This window comes from Lampetra planeri, chromosome 48, assembly GCF_965212315.1.
Source record: "Lampetra planeri chromosome 48, kcLamPlan1.2.h2, whole genome shotgun sequence".
NCBI lineage: Eukaryota > Metazoa > Chordata > Hyperoartia > Petromyzontiformes > Petromyzontidae > Lampetra > Lampetra planeri.
This window is the reverse complement of record NC_136154.1, coordinates 4,263,560-4,281,998: the sequence shown is the minus strand read 5'-3', so window position 1 is coordinate 4,281,998 and position 18,439 is coordinate 4,263,560. Positions and strand designations below refer to the sequence as shown.

The 18,439-nt window shown below is 48.4% G+C and overlaps 1 protein-coding gene across 1 annotated transcript in view; it reads right to left on the bottom strand.

Moving 5' to 3' along the window:
* Positions 1-18,439, bottom strand: part of LOC144733868 (uncharacterized) — a 210,360-nt gene that overhangs the window by 12,282 nt on the left and 179,639 nt on the right. Inside the window, exons 45-50 of the mRNA XM_078615876.1 lie at positions 17,831-17,952; positions 16,018-16,221; positions 7,442-7,619; positions 5,499-5,654; positions 3,838-3,962; positions 2,178-2,347 (exon numbers count right to left, since the gene is read on the bottom strand). Of these exons, the coding sequence (XP_078472002.1) occupies positions 2,178-2,347; positions 3,838-3,962; positions 5,499-5,654; positions 7,442-7,619; positions 16,018-16,221; positions 17,831-17,952 (955 nt within the window). The remainder of the gene's footprint in view (positions 1-2,177; positions 2,348-3,837; positions 3,963-5,498; positions 5,655-7,441; positions 7,620-16,017; positions 16,222-17,830; positions 17,953-18,439) is intronic.

Sequence of the window (18,439 nt, the reverse complement as noted above, 5' to 3'; positions counted from 1 at the left end):
TCTTAGAATACCTATTTTTTTCACAAAGGGTATTAAAACCTTTTCTTGTTTTTAATCATTTTTGATAATAGAAAAAAAGGTATCCCATAGATATAAGGAATCAAGTCTGCATTAACCACACGTACTTGTGGTGGACATGCCAACAACCACACTGATAATATATGCATTCCGTTTGATAATTAATGGCCTACACCAGAAACAGCCTTCTTTAGGGCCTAGTCTCACCAGTGTCAGACCATAGAATTCCAAAAGGCAAACAGTACAAAGACAATGCACGATCAGCGCATTTATAGCTTGGCGAGCAGCTATAAAAATGGGACCTTTTACCAGTAGTATGAAAAAAATTTGTTTTTACCCTTTCTGGCAATAAAACAGGTTATTATGATGTTTGTTTGCATGTTCATCACAAGTACTGTGTGTGGTTAATGCAAACTCGATGCCTGGCAAAAAGGTTTCTATTTGGTGTTTGAACATCTTCACACCTCCTGTTTTAATGCCAAAGAGTAAAACCTATTCTTATTCTGCATTAAAAGTAAATTGTCAAGTTTTTTCATGTGCCAACTACGATTATCCGTTCAGCTTAAGAGTAAGTAGAAAAACCTATTTTCACAATTAGAAAACGACGTTGCATTTGAGGCAACGGTCATGGTGCCTAGGAGATGTTAACTCCCTCGCCCGGTATGCAGGTCGTGGGTTCGATCCCGACCCCGACTACGCCTGCTGCATATCTGAAGTTTGCATGTTCTCCCCGTGGTCGCGTGGATTTTTCTCCGGGTTCCCCGGCTTTCCCCCTCCACATTTAGAAACAAGCATTTAGAGTACTCTTTGGTTCTTTCGGTAAAGTCACGTAGGTATAAAATAAATTAAATGTAATCACGACGTTTCGGGCGCAACACAAGCGTCAGTCATCAGGTTGGACAACCACAGCAAGAAACAACTGCTGAAGTGGGAAAATGGGCTGTCGTGACAGGCAAGAGAGGGGGAGGAACAAGGGAGGAGAGATAGAGAGGGGGGTGTGGGGTAGGTGGAGTGGAACGCTGCTAGAGGGATTAGAAGACGAGCAAGGCCGCGACTATGAACGTCCACGTGATGATAAGCCACTTCATTGAAAGATCAACTGTGATAGCCAGGTTGCTTCTGAAAACGAGCGACATAGCAGCTTAGTTGGCCTTATCTGGTAAAATGCAAAATAGTTTTAAGAGTTTGGTATCGTGGCCTAGCAGTAGCACGTACGTTGTTTACTGCAGAATAAGGACTATTCTATTATTTGGGTCTTTCGATAAAGTCACGTAGATAGGTTCAAAGAAAATATCAAAATAACAAAACACTACGACGTTTCGACTGCTTGTGTTGCGGTCGAAACATCATAGTTTTTTGTTATTTTATTTGAACCTATCTACGTGACTTTACCGAAAGACCCAAAGAATATGAATTCCTACAGTCACGAAAGATTTAAGTCAAGATTTAAGGCTACGTACGATGGGTGCGAAACAAGTTTAGCATGCAGTATATACAACATATTACATGCAGAGCTTCACAGTTCGGATCCAGTGATGATTGCCGTGGGTGTAAATGGCCCCAACAACGCTACACACAGTGGATGTTAAAGATCCCCTGACATCACATGCAAGAGTAGGCCATTTGTGTGCTAGGGTCAGGGTAAACATTTGTCAAGTAAATAAAGAAAAACGTAACCACATTATCGAACTGTGATTATACACAACAATCATTGCTCCTTTACTGGTAGGCTAAAGCCCCATGTCACTCTTGTAAATGGGACTATCCTAGTATCTTTTGGGTTCTCACCTGGTTAGACAAAATAAACTTGGTGCATCTTCAGGACAATATCAAGAAGTCAGAATCATATCCAGAAAATTAGAATAACCATGTTTCCCTGGCCCAACTTCTTAACGTGACATCATGGGAACAACAGATCGGATGTACACTAGATATTAACAATGTCTAATTAATTAATGTTAATTATATTGTAATTTATATGGGCCAATTATCATTATACGCATTATGCATTGATACTCACTCAATATACTAATCTTAGGCAGGATAAGCGTTATGTCAAATGATACTTAAAATAAATACCAGAAATGTTATAAAGTTTGAGAATTATTGAATACACAACCTAGTTCTTAATAATGCATCCAAGTAATTTGTATAACCACCTCTTCTGCCAGCTTGAGGTCCGTGACAACAGCCCGAGTGAGCTCGCTGTATCGTTGGTAGTCGATGATGTTGGAGTGGTTTGCCGAGTCTGTGATGCCAGCAGCCCACAGCGAGTGGGTGTCGTTCCATCGCTGCAGGAACTGCTCCACCATGGCCTGGCTCACATTTCCTTACGGGATTTAAACAAGGACACAAAATCTCACATACACACTTACAAAACAAAGACAAATAGTCGCCGTATAGCCTTAACATACTGTTGGGGCAAGTGTTGTTAACGAGCACCTATGAAGGCCGGAACGGCATATGAGGGGGTGGCTGGCCAGAACCATGCCCGACCGCTTTTGTCTCCCCAGTGGCGATGATTACACACCACACCAGGTACTCATTTGAGGCTGAGTCGACCTTGGGGATGCCCAGGACCGGTTCAAATAATCATCACTGGTCTTGGTAGCCGTGAGCAGGAATCGATCAGGTCGCCGGGTTCGTAGCGCATCGTAGCACAGCGTAGTGCTAACCGTTACTCCAACGCTCCCCAAACACACACGCATTATGAAAGCGTCGTTCATTTCGTGAATTAAATATTGAATGAAAATGTCAAGGTGTTTTATTTTATTTTAGCCAATGATTAATGGGTTTGACCGGAATCTAGCAAGCGTGATGGCGACGCGTGACTACGAGCCATCAACTACCAGAGCGGGACTATACCGAAATGAAGGAGTCCCGAATGAAGACGCAGACCAAGATAACTCGGTTTTTGGTACCACGGTGGCTAGGAGATGTTAAATACATTGCCTGGTATGCAGGAGGTCGTCGGTTCAATCCCGACCCTATTGCCTGCTCTATATTTGGAGTTTGCGTGTCTCTCTCCCTGTGGTCGCGTGGATTTTCTCCGGGCCCTCTTATGTTTCCCTCCACATTTAGAATCAACATCACGCGTTTAGGGTATTTGGCTGCTATACATTTCCACGATGATAAGCCACTTCGTTGAGTTATCATTTGTGATGGCCAGGTCGCTTCTGAAAAAGAGCTGTATATATGCAGTGGGCATTACACCTAGTTAAATAAAACATTTAATAGTTTGGTATTGTGGCCTAGCAACAAAGTGGCTCATCGTGTGGAAATTTTCTAGGTTGATAGGATGCAGCAACTGGACAAGCAGCATGCCACATGCTCATGTATGCTTTTATCGTGCTGTAACCATTTTTAGATGAGTGGCTAGATGTGTGCTTACTTTGTAAGGCGATGTTTGTTTGTACCGTATTTTGTGCTTGGTACAATTATTCCTATTAAATGTATTTATAGCTTAGTAGTGTAGTAGTGTCTAGTTTAGAGTATATTATATTATTTGGGTCTTTCGGTAAAGTCACGTAGATATTTATTTGAATCTATCTACGTGACTTTACCGAAAGACCCAAAGAATAAGAATTCCTGCAGTCACGAAAGCTTTAAGTCAAGATTTAGTGCATATTATTTTGAGTGTGTCGAACTTCTTTCGCACCGTACGTAGCTAACGAGGCGAATCGGAGTTGCGGGGGAAAGGACAAAATAAACACAACAAGCAGTTCTAATGAAATTCGTAATCCATATTAACGTTCCTGTCAATTTACTAATGTCCTATTTACCCACATCAGAGTTGCACATTAAAGCACGTGACCTTACCCGGGGTAGGCATAGCTAGAATGTCTGAATATTCAATGTCCATGATGAGAATTCCTCCGGGGCTGCCGTCATCAATCTTGGGCTTGAAGACGTAGTTAAGCCACTTGGCGTCATGCACATTCAGCCTGTACGTAAGAAGACGATGGACCCTCGGTTTCACGAAATAAGAATTTGTAACACACACAAATTTATTTGCGTTCGTGTGTGTGTTGAACTTCTTTCAAACCGTGTTAATTGGAGGTGCTGGGGAAGGACAATAAACTAAACACAACAACAAGCATTTATAAATAAATTCGTTTTCAATCTAGATGATTTAAAAGTGCACAGCTCCAGTGGCTTCCTAATATTGGAAGGAAAAGCGTCCCAGACCGCTGCAAAAGCAGCGCATCTGAAAGCGCCGCGCGATGATGCCGGTGACTGTTTTTGTTTGGTGGCGAACGAAAATCCGCTTCTGCTGCTGCGACGATAACCGGAGTTCGCGTGATGGCTGATTCTCCTTAACGAAACAAGCGAGGTATCGTGGTTCATTTGCGAAACATCCTCGATGGGATGCTTTCCAATGCAATGTAACTGACGTTTGCATCAGCTATATATATCAGTTTGATATAAAACTGATATATTTGAAAATAAAAGTGATATATTTTGAAATATGTCAAACTGATATATTTTAATGCTTAGAGCTGTGGAATTTCACCAAATCAAATGCAGACTCGAATTAAATTCAGATTCAATTCATGCGTGAACTTAGGCCTTTTCGGCCACGTTGCCCGGGTGGACGCATCGACAGACTCCGATCAAAACCATCACGTTAATATACATAGCAGGCGTTACCAAAAATGTTTCCAAAATTCTAAACAAATACAAGATCCAGGTCCGATTCGGTACAGTAAACAAAATCCGTGATCTGATCCCATCCGTAAAGGATGTCATCCCTGACTTACAGTACCCTGGTGTCTATAAACTGAGTTGCATTTGTGGTGATTGTTACATGGGGGAAACTAAATGACATGTATCTGACCGCATTCGCGAGCCATGGTTAAACTTTAGCCGCCACTCCCCCGCTCCGCGCCCCCCCATCCGTGGTACAGGAGCAATAGTTGGAGCAGCTTTACCATCCTGGCTCCCGACTCCCACACCCCCACCCTGTGTCCGTCAACCCTGGCTCCTCCCCCCTCCTCTTACCCTATATAATAATCTCTCATCACAAATAGCTCTCTCTACAGTAATTTTACTGTGCTATTGACACCTGATGAAGGAATATTGTTTCCTCCGAAACGTCGTGATTTAATTGAGTTGTTTTCATTTTTGTTTTATTTAATTTTTATTTGTTTTTTACCTACGTGACTTTACCGAAAGAACCAAAGAGTATAAATACTCTAAACGTGTGACGTTGATTCTAAATGTGGAGGGTAAAAACCAGAGGACCTGGTAAAAATCCACACGACCACAGAGAGAGACAGAGACGCAACTCCAAATATACAGCAGGCGTCAGGGTCGGGATCGAATTCACGACCTCCTGTATACCAGACGAGGTAGTTCACATCTCCTAGGCACCGTGGCACACCAAAAGCAGCTGGATTGGAAGAATATACTTAACAAAACACAAACCCATCTCCTGATGTGGAATGCAGATGATTAAATACACCAAAAAAGGCATTCACCATTCTTTATCGCCAAACACTTCGACGGCTAAATCCCACTGTCGTTCTATCGCCCTCAGTGAATCCGCCAGCTGGGCCAAGCTATCCTCTTCAGCAGACCCACGTGTCATCTTGGTGGAGCCCAGGCATTTATTTGGTGCGTCTCGAAGACACGACCTGCAAAAAAAACACAAACAAAACAAAGTAACGTGACGTTTAAGAAAAATTGATGATGCGTCGTAAGCATTCAGTCACTTTGTCGGTGCTTTTACAATCGGATTAAAGTTGAGTGTTTTAGGTTTGACATCTCTGGGACAATTGTTTCGTGTTTTGCCACAAGCATGACGTGTGGCTAATGCAGACTTGATGCATTGCAATAGGTGCGTATATTTGTTCTTTTAACATCTTAACACAATACTCCTGTATTATGGCAAGAAATATTAAAGCCTATTTTTATATATATATATATATTTGTGATTATGTAGGCAGGCAGGTGATCATGGGTGCTTGTAATTTGTTTTCAGCCATTTGTCCATCCACTGCCGGATGAAGGCCTGCCCGCAACATATTACATGGATCACCTGAGCCTTGTTTAACCAGACTAACAAGTATAACCCGTAAAAACAAAGTTTTTCACTATAAATCCTTTATATGCGTGGCGGCTAGAGTCCTCTCGTCCTCTGGTTTTAGATGGGTCAGATGATTGCATTGCACCATTAAGCAATTGGTAATTAAATATAATATTTTTGTCCTTAAAAGTGTAAAATTTTGGAAAAAAAATTTCACGAACATTAATTGTCACGCACAACGAGTCTGTGTGGAAAATGTCAGCTCGATTGGATCACGGCAAGTGGGTTAAAAAACGACCGAAAGATTTGCACGGTCGTAAGCAAGCAAGCGAACTTAATATAAAGGATTTTAAAAAACGACGCATCGTGAGGGCCAGCAGCTTCGTCTGCCCTCCCAGTATGGAGGGAATTCTACGAACTTTATGTTCGTAGGTGTTGTGTGTATGTTTTGTTTTCAATTTGTTAACTATATGAAATTTTCATAATTAAACATGCAAATAGCCAAATCCTGTAAAAAGTGACTGTATTTATTGCACTGTACTTACCACTCCGGATAATCACCAATGATCATCATTTAAAACAGCAAATGTTTGCACATTATTGAATGAAGTTATGTTTTCAGGTGTTGCCTGCATGTTTGTTTAGTGTTTTAAATTGGTGTGGTTTCAAAGACAATGCATATATTATCAGAGTATGTTTTTTGTTTGCATTCTGACAACAAGTATTGTGGTTAATGCAGACATGATTCCTTATAAAAGGTTTCAGTTTGGTGTTTTAACATCTCAACACCTGTTTTGTTGCCAGAAAAAAGGGGAAACCCGATTTTCATGTTTAAAATTACTTTTACGATTTGAAATTGGCATAATAGACAAAAATAAATGTGTTATTGTAAAAAAGTTACTGTAATTACTGTATCATCCTCACCACTCCAATCTCGAAACATCTGTATCATGGGGTGATGTACGTAGCACTACTACGATGCTCTTGTTTCAGCAGTATGATTGTGTCTGTTTGATGATTGCTACACTGATACGAATTTCGAATTACACACACTTCTTGTCGGATCACAATATGTATATTTTCAGTTTTTATTACCGAAGTTATTAGTCGTGAAAATGTATAAATACGTGCAGCATTTTCCTTGTTTAAGTTGTATGTAGTGTATAATGCACTGTATATAATATTTGATATCGAAATCAAGCGTAACTACAATTTTTGTCATGCAAACGATGCCGATCGCCAGACTGGTAAACAGCCTTTGGAGCGGTTTTGCCGTATTGGCCTGGGAGCCACCCGATAATGTTGCAATCCGGATAATCGACGATCAACTGTAGTTTAAAACAACAGTTTAGTTTAAATATTACAATTGATATATAAAACGGCAGATACACTTACCTGGCAACGTCGTAAAGAGTGCAGAGCACTTTGAGAATGGGAAAGAGTTTGCACGCACATCCGATAATCACATCCACTGTGTCTTCAACTGTGATTGTGTCCTTCCGCGCTAGTGATACTACGTCGATCAGACATCCCCAGCCTGGCACTATTATGCTCAACAGTGACCTCTTTGCAACTGAGGAAGGAGGGATGGAGGAAAGGAAAAGAAGATTTTTAAAACTCCATTGGCAATACAGAAAAAAAATGCAGTTAAAAACGTGAAGGAACTGTAATGTAGTAACTCGGCGGGAGACGACTTCACGGGTAGCACACTCTTTTATTTGAACCAACTATATTTACACGGGTGACCAACACCCACTTAGCTACACGGGTGACCAACACCCACTTAGTTACTCGGGTGACCAACACCCACTTAGTTACTCGGGTGACCAACACCCACTTAGTTACTCGGGTGACCAACACCCACTCTGTTACTCGGGTGGCTAACACCAGCCTAACCCACACAGTTCTCCTGGCTACACCAACACGGGCTCTTACGCCCCGTAGCCTCCCGGAACACACCCAGCCGGGGTGTCCGTCTCGACTCTGGGTCCCACAGTCTCTCGGCCCACATGGGCGTCGGACCCCGGGTCCCACAGTCTCGCCTCCGAGCCACACAGGGCCCCGGTCCCGATAAGGACGGCGGGACTAGGCGTCTCGGGGCTCTACTCCTTCAACTCCGTCTTCGATCTTCAACTGGTTAACAACAACCACGAGTGCTCTCGCGCGTCACCCTTTATACCCCTCCTGCGGACGTCGCTGAGAGCACCCATCCCATTTGACCAATCACTGGGCGCTGGCTACGATCCTCTTTTCCCACCTCGTGTCAGCGCGCCTCACCACCCACGCCGCGCCGCCCGTAATCCCTCACTCCCGGCGCGCGCGTCCATACCACGCCCACATCGCGTGCCCAACCCCGCACCCCGTGCCGCCCCGTGATCCATCACTGTCGGCGCACGTCAACACCACCACTACATCACCCCCTACCACATAGCTCGCAGCCGACCCGGCTGCTATAAAAAGAACCAACACGCCCTTACCCCCCCATGTGTGCCCCGTAACACAACAACAAACATAACAACACAACACAACACGAACACCGCAATCCGCAAAAATCGGCAAATGCCACTACAACCACAAGAACAATATGTACAATCCGGCGAGTGACAACAATAAATGTGTATGCAGAAAAAAATATGTTTCTTCGACTCGTGCAGCGTCCCATTCTTTCCGAGCGTCCCTTGAACGGGACATTACCCCGGGAGAGAGGGAACACGGCGGCGAGCTCGGGTTTGAAAAAAAAATTATTTTTTTTTTTTCACGAAAAGTGTTGTGTCCTAGCTCGTGTCCGCCTAGCCGGTCCGTCGTACGGCACCAGACGCCGTTGACCGTCCGGTGGTGCCGGCAGTTCAGGAAGGCATGGGCCAGGCATCGGGGATCCGCGCGTGCCGCGGGGTTCCGGCTCCCGACGGTCAGCAGCCGTCAGGTCCGAGACACCTAGGGGTGGGTCAGGTGGAGACACGTGAGGATCAGCGTGCGACACATCCCTCCCCGAGTCGACGGTCACATCACACGCTTGGTCGCCACGGCACAAAACGGGGTCACGCGGTGCCGCGTAGGGTTTCAGTCGGGAGGGGTGCACGTACCAACGGCGTTTTTCCCATTTAATCTGTATACTCTGGGGTTGTGCAACCCGCACAATTTCCACCGGTCCCCTCCATGGTCTCAACAATTTGGGGGACGTAGCCAACGGTGCGTGTGGACAATGCAGCCAGGCCTTATCGCCCGGTTTCCAATCGTGCGTATGCACCCTCCGTCCATGCAATCTCTCGTTCGCGACCTGCCGAGACCACGAATTAAATCTCGCAGCCTCTCGCGCTTCGGCCAATTTGGCGATATACATAATAAAAAATGGGGAAAACCCCGTCGCCGCATGAGGGGCCATTCGATAGGCCGCGAGTACCCCCGGTACCTGCAAGTCCCAATCAACCTGATCGACGCAGACCTGTTGGCACAGCATAGACGTAATCGTCCTGTTCAGACGTTCAACCATTCCGTCAGTCTGCGGGTGGTACGGGGAGGTACGCACTTTCTTTGTACCCAACAGGTCGCACACCTCGCGCAACAAAACGCTCGAAAAATTCTTCCCTTGGTCCGTCAGTAAGCGTTCGGGGGCGCCCTTGTCCAAAACATAACCTTGGACAAAGGCGTCCGCCACTGCCGCAGCCGACTGGTTGGCGAGTGGCCATGCCATGGGCCAGCGGGTGAAATACTCAACGCCAACCAGCAGGAACTTATTTCCCCTAGGTGTAGCGGGAAAGGGCCCCAAGATGTCTAACGCAACCAATTCGTTTATGCGCGAAACCTGAATGGATTGCAGTGGTGGATTAGCCGCTATCGGTGGCGGCTTTCTTTGGGCGCACCCTACACATCCCTTAAGAATGTTCGCCACGTCGTTGCCCATCCCCGGCCAATAATAGTCTCGCTGGACTAGGGCAAGCGTTTTGTGAAAACCCAGATGCATGAGTCGTTCATGAGCAGCCAGGACGACCCTACCCCGCATGGCAAAAGGCACAACGAGCGCGTGACGCCGGGACATGTTGTCCCACTTCATCAAGAGGCCCTGTCTGCACACCCAGGAACCGACCCGCGTTTCCCCCCCCTCGGGGGCGTCAACCTTCCGACGTAGCGTGAGTAGGGAGCTGTCGGCCATTTGGAGACGGCCCCACTCGATGAGAGGCAACGCTAACAGCGAGTCCCTCCCCGTGGGAGCGTCGACTCCCGTAGTATCAGTGGCGGCGAGCACAACTTCCGCGGGAACGGCGACAGGGGGTTTACACCGCGCCGATCCCAGCAGACATGCGCATTCCGTGCACGGTGGCAACCGCGACAAGGCATCCGCATTCGAGTGGCGCAATCCCTTGCGGTAAATCGTCGTGAATTGGTAGTCCTGAAGGACCTCCAACCATCGGGACAATTGGCCGGATGGCTGCGCCACCCGCATAGCGTATTGGAGAGCCGCATGGTCCGTACGAACCGTAAAATGACGGCCGTAAAGATACGGCCTGAATTGCTGTATGAAAAAAACAATCGCCAGCAATTCACGACGTGTCACGCAGTAGCGTTGTTCCACAGGGGACAGAACTCTGCTACCGTTGGCGACCACCCGTTCGACCCCCCCGACCACCTGTGAGAGCACTCCCCCGATACCCGTGTTACTGGCATCCGTGTCGAGCAAAAACGGCTGCGTGAAATCGGGGTAACACAAGGGGGGAGCCTGCACCAAGGCGTCACGAAGGGAGCAGAACGCAGCCTCCTCCTCGGGCCCCCAGTGAAACCGCACACCTTTAGCCGTCAAAGCGTGCAGGGGCCTGGCTATGGTGGCAAACTGCTTGACAAAACGTCGGTAATAGGAGGCGAATCCTATGAAGCTGCGGACTTCAGTGACCGAGGTTGGCGTTGGCCATGAGCTGACGCATTGCGTCTTAGCAGGGTCTGTCGAGATCCCTGTACGACTAACGATATGGCCCAAGTACCTGACCGATTCCCGAAGCAGATAACATTTAGCCGGTTTAAATTTAAGCTTAGCGGAACGCATCCTGAGGAACACCGCTCTCAGCCGCTGGAGGTGCTCCTCAAAAGTCCGGCTGAAAACGATATCAGAGGTAGATCAAACAGGTGTCCCATTGGAGACCTGACAAAACCAATTCCATGAGCCTCTGGAACGTGGCGGGAGCGGAATGTAAGCCCATGGGCAATCGATTGAATTCAAATAGGCCACCCGGTGTCCGGAAAGCGGTTTTTGGTTTTGATTTGTTATCGAGGGGCAATTGCCAAAATCCCGAAAGCAGATCGAGCGTCGAAAAAAACTGTGCTCCTGCCAAGGCATCCAGCGACTCATCCATTCTGGGGAGCGGATACGCATCGGCCATTGAGATTTTGTTTAGGCGGTGGAAATCGACACAGAAGCGCAAGGACCCGTCCTGTTTTTTAACCAGGACGATGGGAGCACCCCACGGACTGGAAGAGGGCGAAATGATGTCTGCCGCCAACATGTCATTAACCGCCGACTGCACATGCTCCTTTTCGGCTGGGCTGAGCCGAAAGGGATTCTGTCGAATAGGGGCCGCGTCCCCCGTAGCTATGTGGTGGCGCAAAAGGTCTGTGCAGCCAATATCGTACTTGTGTCTGCTAAACACGTCAGCGAACTCGAGTAGCAAGCCCCGCAATGCTCCCAACTGCACACTGGACAAGTTACTAGACCCGGCACACAACGAGTCCAACCACTCAGTCCCCTCCTCACTTTGAGGATGCGTATCAACACTCGAATCCGCGTGAGCAACGAGCTGTTCCTCGACGGGTAGCGGCGCGGCGTGAGCCAGCACCGTTCCCTGTGTAATCACGGCCGGCCGCGACCCCGTATTCAGGACCATAACGAACGGCTCACTGTCCCCCCTCACCATGGTCTGAGCTACCGCTAAGTCGAGGCCCCCTTTTGCCCTATTAGACGGCCCCAACAGAACTCCCTGTGCCCCCGCATCCACCCCGAGGGGTTTCCTCAACCGAAGGGGTACCAACATTTGCGATCCCGGGGGCACCCGTACAGTCCGAGTCGCCAACGCCTGCACCGTCGCACAAACTGTGCGTATCTTAGTAGGACTCGTCAAAAACGCAACCCGCCGTCCCGATGGAAGCTCGATGCACGCCTGATCTATGAGAATTTTGATGGGCATTTTAGACAGAAAGTTCGTACCTAGCAAACAAGGAACGGCCAGCGATGATGATACAAAAATAGGACCCGCCAATTTGATATCGCCAATACAAATAGACGCCCGAATCTGGCCGATGATTCCCAAGGAACCCCCGTTCGCCGCGTAAAATGGCACGTCCACTGGCAGAAGGGGTCGACATTGGACGGGAAGAATGTTATAAATAAGGTCCGAAATGATAGTGGCCGACGCACCCGTGTCCACAAGCACCCGGACCTCAACCCCGTCAATAAACCCCGTTACCACGGACGACCCGGCCGACGCAGCCACTATCCTGTGGGCCAATTCGGACCATTGAACTGCTTTCGGGCCGTGTACGAACCCCCCTCGCCGAACCGAACCCCCGGTGCCCATACGCGGTTCCCCTACCGCCAAGCGGCGACCCGAACGTGCCGCGTACGTGGACCGAACGTGTGAGGTGCCGCGACTTGCCGGGTTTAGCTGGGATGACCTGTGGCCCTGGTCGTCGTCCGGACGTGGTCCCGTGGCGCGCTGACGCGGAGCCCGGTACCCGGACGCGACGTGACCCCGAAGCCCGCAGTTGTAGCAGACAACGAGGGACGTCGTAGGTTTCGGTTGCTCCAGCTTGCGGGATGAACGTGTGGGCGAACGACCTCCCGTTCTCCACTCCCCCGGTCTCGATACGGTGAAAGCCTCCTCCCGAGCTGCAGCAGGCTGAGGCTCGGCGACCGTGGCGGCCGGTGCCGCGTTCCCCGCCGATGCGCAGATGACCGTCGGCTTGCGCTTGAGGACTTCGTATGCGTGAATACTCGTGGCGATCCCCAGGGAGCAAATGTCCATCTCGTCCGCCACATTAATGGGGACTCCCAAATTGTGAGCCAACGCCAGCAGCTGCTCCGTCACCATGGCGTCCTTCCCCTCCTTGTCCATGCGGGGAAAAGCTGCTTCCGCCAGGGCGAGCAGCGCCGTGCGATAGGCGAGCGTTGTTTCTCCCACCGCCTTCCGCCGATCGTAGAAATGGTGGCGACAGGTGGAGGGCGGCCCGAACACCTTAGCCATTAGGTGTAGCGCGGCCTGGAGCGTTGAGCGGGACGACCTTGCAGCAGATGTGAAGGCTGCAAGCGCGTCGTCGTCGAGCATCGCTGGCAGCGCGCGCAGGGCAGTGGTGTCGGACCACCCCGACATTTCTTGATGTGCGAGGAACCTTCGTTGGAAGGCTCCCCAGTCGCCCCCATCCGCCTTGAACGCCGACAGCGCGGGCAATCTTTGCTGAAGGACCCGATCGTCGTCGATGTCGGAGCGATTTTCCCGCGCGCCGCTGTGGTTGTGGAAAATGTCGGCTCCGTCTGCAGGCGCAAAATGGAGAGCTCCGGTGCGCGCTGATGACGCGGGCTGCGCTGAGTGGAGATCTCCGGCCACGTGGTGTCCGCGCTTCCCGCCAATCGATGGCGGACCCTCAAAAACGGCACCAACTTCAAAACTTTTGGCGCGAAGCGCCTTCTGGCGGGATCCCTCCAGCTTCGCTCCCTCCTCCAACCCCGCAGCCGTCCCTCCGCCCGCTGGAACGGAGATTTCCGCCAAAATTGCAGCGGCGGCGAGCAGCAACTCTGCCAGGCGGGAGTGTGCGTCCTGTAGGCTGGTGTCGGAGGCGAGCGGAGCGTCGGCCATCACCGCGAAGTGCTGCATCGGCGGCAACTCCTCGTCCTCTCCTCCCGAGGTTGGTGTCTCCGGTACGCCGTCGTCTTCCCGACCTCGCTCGTGGGTACGGGTAGTCTTCCTAGTGTCCATTCTTCTTGAAGACAGGTTTACTTCTGACGCCAGTTGTAATGTAGTAACTCGGCGGGAGACGACTTCACGGGTAGCACACTCTTTTATTTGAACCAACTATATTTACACGGGTGACCAACACCCACTTAGCTACACGGGTGACCAACACCCACTTAGTTACTCGGGTGACCAACACCCACTTAGTTACTCGGGTGACCAACACCCACTTAGTTACTCGGGTGACCAACACCCACTCTGTTACTCGGGTGGCTAACACCAGCCTAACCCACACAGTTCTCCTGGCTACACCAACACGGGCTCTTACGCCCCGTAGCCTCCCGGAACACACCCAGCCGGGGTGTCCGTCTCGACTCTGGGTCCCACAGTCTCTCGGCCCACATGGGCGTCGGACCCCGGGTCCCACAGTCTCGCCTCCGAGCCACACAGGGCCCCGGTCCCGATAAGGACGGCGGGACTAGGCGTCTCGGGGCTCTACTCCTTCAACTCCGTCTTCGATCTTCAACTGGTTAACAACAACCACGAGTGCTCTCGCGCGTCACCCTTTATACCCCTCCTGCGGACGTCGCTGAGAGCACCCATCCCATTTGACCAATCACTGGGCGCTGGCTACGATCCTCTTTTCCCACCTCGTGTCAGCGCGCCTCACCACCCACGCCGCGCCGCCCGTAATCCCTCACTCCCGGCGCGCGCGTCCATACCACGCCCACATCGCGTGCCCAACCCCGCACCCCGTGCCGCCCCGTGATCCATCACTGTCGGCGCACGTCAACACCACCACTACAGAACCACCACTTACAAATATACCGCGGGTTCTACTGACCTGGGGACCTTTCCCTTAAAGTGCCAGGTAAACAAAAGGCGCGAGGTAAACAAAAGGGGTCAGGTAAAGACGCAGGGCTGCATTTGTCTCAGGGTCCTCCGCTTTTTCCCCTCCACGTTGGTTGAGCTGCTATCATTTGTGATAGTCAGGTCGCTTCTGAGAAAGAGCTGTATAGTAACTCAGCAGTGGGCCTTACCGGGGTACAATCAACAATTGTTTTACTTCGAAGAATTTAGCTTTCTTCACGCCAACTGCTGGCAGAAGAGGGAGAGCTCTAGCCCAGTGATTATTCTCAATACAGTCATACCTCGGTATACGACCGCTTTGGAATGTCGAATTTGGTATACGTCGTGTTTTGACGAGAAAAAAAGTCTTGGGAATACGACATCTTGCTTGGGATACGAGGCGTTTGCTAGAACTTGTATGGGTCGGAATGAGTCACCGTGTCCCCGCGTATACCCCGTTCACGACTTCTCCCCTTCCTCACCACCATCCTCGTATGCTATCAACTCCTCTCAGCAAGGTACAGTGATGTTAAATTGTATTTTTATTTCAATTTATTTTAATTTATGCATTTATTTTAATTTTTTTATGCATTTTAGTAATAAGTCATTTTCAACATTATTCGGCAGTCCCAGTCCGATCCGACGAAACTGGCAAAACCGCTCCAAAGGCTGGAACTCGTTTGGCGATCGGCACCGTGTGCATGACAAAAACAGAGTACCTGTGCTTAATTTCACTGTTAAATAGTACATGCAGTACATTATGCACTACATACAACTTGAACAATGAAAATACTGCACGTGCATTCATCACTCCATTACGCAGAGTCTTTTAGATTGGCGTAGTAAGTACCGTAGAGTAAATAGTCACGTTTTTAAGTAGCGTTTATTTTGATCTGTCCATTTCTATGTTCATGAATGTGCAAAAATAAGCAATTTCAAATGATGACGATGATTAGTGACTATCCGCCGTTTTTTTTTTTATCCGGCACCCCCTCCCCTCCCGAAGCCACCGGATAATTGATGATCGACTGCAGTCCTGACTTTACGGTTGCCAAGGGCATGTGAAGGTAACCGATGGTGGATTACCCGACCGCCCGTCAATCTCCTGGTGCATCGACTAAGTGTGGCGGTGGCCACCGCAAAGGAATAACAATTGCACTTAAGGCGTCGCTGAAAACCCCATCAGTTTACCCGGGTAATGTTGGGTGGAGTTCTGAGGAAGTTGCCGTTTGTTCCTGTTTTGATTGTCCGCTTTCAACTCTTTTGATGCACCGACCAGTTTCTTTGCGCACTGGTACAGGGCTTTCCCACAATTCCAGATGAATTCTAAGCATGGTATTTGGGTCGACACGTAGGCGTTCATCGACACGCTCGCGGAGCCTCCGACCGGCGGCCCTACAGTGGAAAAACGCAAACGCGCAGGTTTTAAGAGCACGCATATTTTTCGATGTAAAGCTTTCGTGACTGCAGGGATTCATCTTCTTGGCTCTTTCGGTAAAGTCACGTAGAAAGGAAGTAATAAAATAATAAAAATAAAACATAATATAATGAAAACCAGGTCTGTCGAGGCGACGCTGTCACGACGCTGTCGCCTCGACAGACCTGGTTTTCACCTGAGGACGGCTGCTTGCGTTGTGGCCGAAACGTCGTGAGAATTATTTTATTATGTTTTATTTTTTATTATTTTATTACTTCCCTTCTACGTGACTTTACCGAAAGAACCAAAAAGATGAGCACGCATATTTTTTAGTTGTCTCAAACCATTCGCGAAGAAAATCCAAAGATTAAACGTGCACATTAAACTCACGTCACTGACTGACAGAAGTGTCTCCAACTGCAAGGGGCACTAGGGAGCCCTTTTTTTTGCTTTCGCAAAGCAAATATTATCCGTAATGAAGTCTTTGTTGTTGGGTTACATCGCGTTAAACGTAACTGTGCCATTAAACCAACCACCACTCCGATGCAGCCAATCAGTAATGTTGTGTCACGTGAACAGAACGTTCTAATTGGTTCCCACTTCAGCACTAACCGGACGTGTGTTGGAGAGCAAACATTTACGATTTTGGTTCATGAAGTTTCGCCGGGGATTAGAACAACAGCACCTCCGATTAGTACAGGTGGCTATGCATATATTGTCCAATGGGTTTCTCCCGCTTGACAAATACATCTTAAATCCTGACAGTTAAAACTGTTACACATTCCGAATGATGATCTGTCTGTAATAACTGACACAAAAAAATGTGCATATGTGTAGCGTTTGATCTGTTTTCCTGACTTTGAACACGCAAAAAAGCGTACAAAAAGCACTCGGCATTTGTGTGTGATGCAAAAAAAAACATCGGTAGCTTCTGAAGAACTGTACTCTGCAGTTGTTTTTTCGGTTCTTCAATGTAGGTCTTGTAAAAAAAGCATTGGTTTTTGCGAGTGGCATTGTTTTTCAGGGCTTTACCGATTCGATTACGGGTGTGAAAGCGTTCAGTTATCATTCACCTTGCCCGCGTGATGACCTAAGCCCCGCGGAACTCTGAGAGACTTGTAAAAAGTGCACATTACCACAATTCACTCAATACGTCAATACTTCCAGGGACAAACGAAAGTTGAACGGCCGTTATCATGATCCCACGCCGAGGCATGTTTTTGTTCTTCTTTCCAACTTGTTTTATCCATTAGAATTGTAAAAAAAGAATAAACAAGCCATACGTAAATTTCGATTTAAAGCTTTCGTGACTGCAGGGATTCATCTTCTTGGTTCTTTCGGTAAAGTCACGTAGAAAAGGGAAGTAATAAAATAATACAAATAAAACATAATAAAATCATTCTCACGACGTTTTGGCCACAGCGCAGGTCTGTCACCTCGACAGACCTGGTTTCACCTGAGGACGGCTGCTTGCGTCGTGGCCGAAACGTCGTGAGAATTATTTTATTATGTTTTATTTTTATTATTTTATTACTTCCCTTCTACGTGACTTTACCGAAAGAACCAAGAAGATGAAGCCATACGTACCTCCGAGACCATAAAAACCACCATAAGCCCCTCCTGAGACGCCTCCTGAGACACCTCCAGTCTCACTCGTCAGAGTGCATGTTGAGGCTTCTGCTATAAAGGCAACAAAAGCACTGCGCTCGCTGTGAACACGCAGAGACAGAGAGAGAGACAGAACACCGGTCAGATTAACCAGAGGTTATCAAACTCGTGGGTCGTGACCCCAATTCATACCTGTCAACCCCTTATCAGTGCATACATGTGGAATATTAGGAATCGACCACTCTTTTAATGATTTTCTTGTGCAGCAAGGGAGTAAAGTGTTTTTTTTAAGTCCTTGTTAACTGTGTAGTACATCGATGCACGTGTGTACACCAGCATGCGATAATGGAGTTGGGCCTCTAGGGGGCTGGCAGGGTTATTGATTAACCGCACTTGTACACCAGTCACATGGTTAATGGCGACTCGGTTGAAGATTGCTGTGTGTGACACACGTGCTGTTGCATCTTACACATTAACCACAATACATCTGATAATTGGTTTTTTACCCTTCTATCTGGCAACAAAACTGACACCTTTTTACAAGGAGTCATGTTTGCATAGACCGCAATGCCTGCAGTCATAATACAA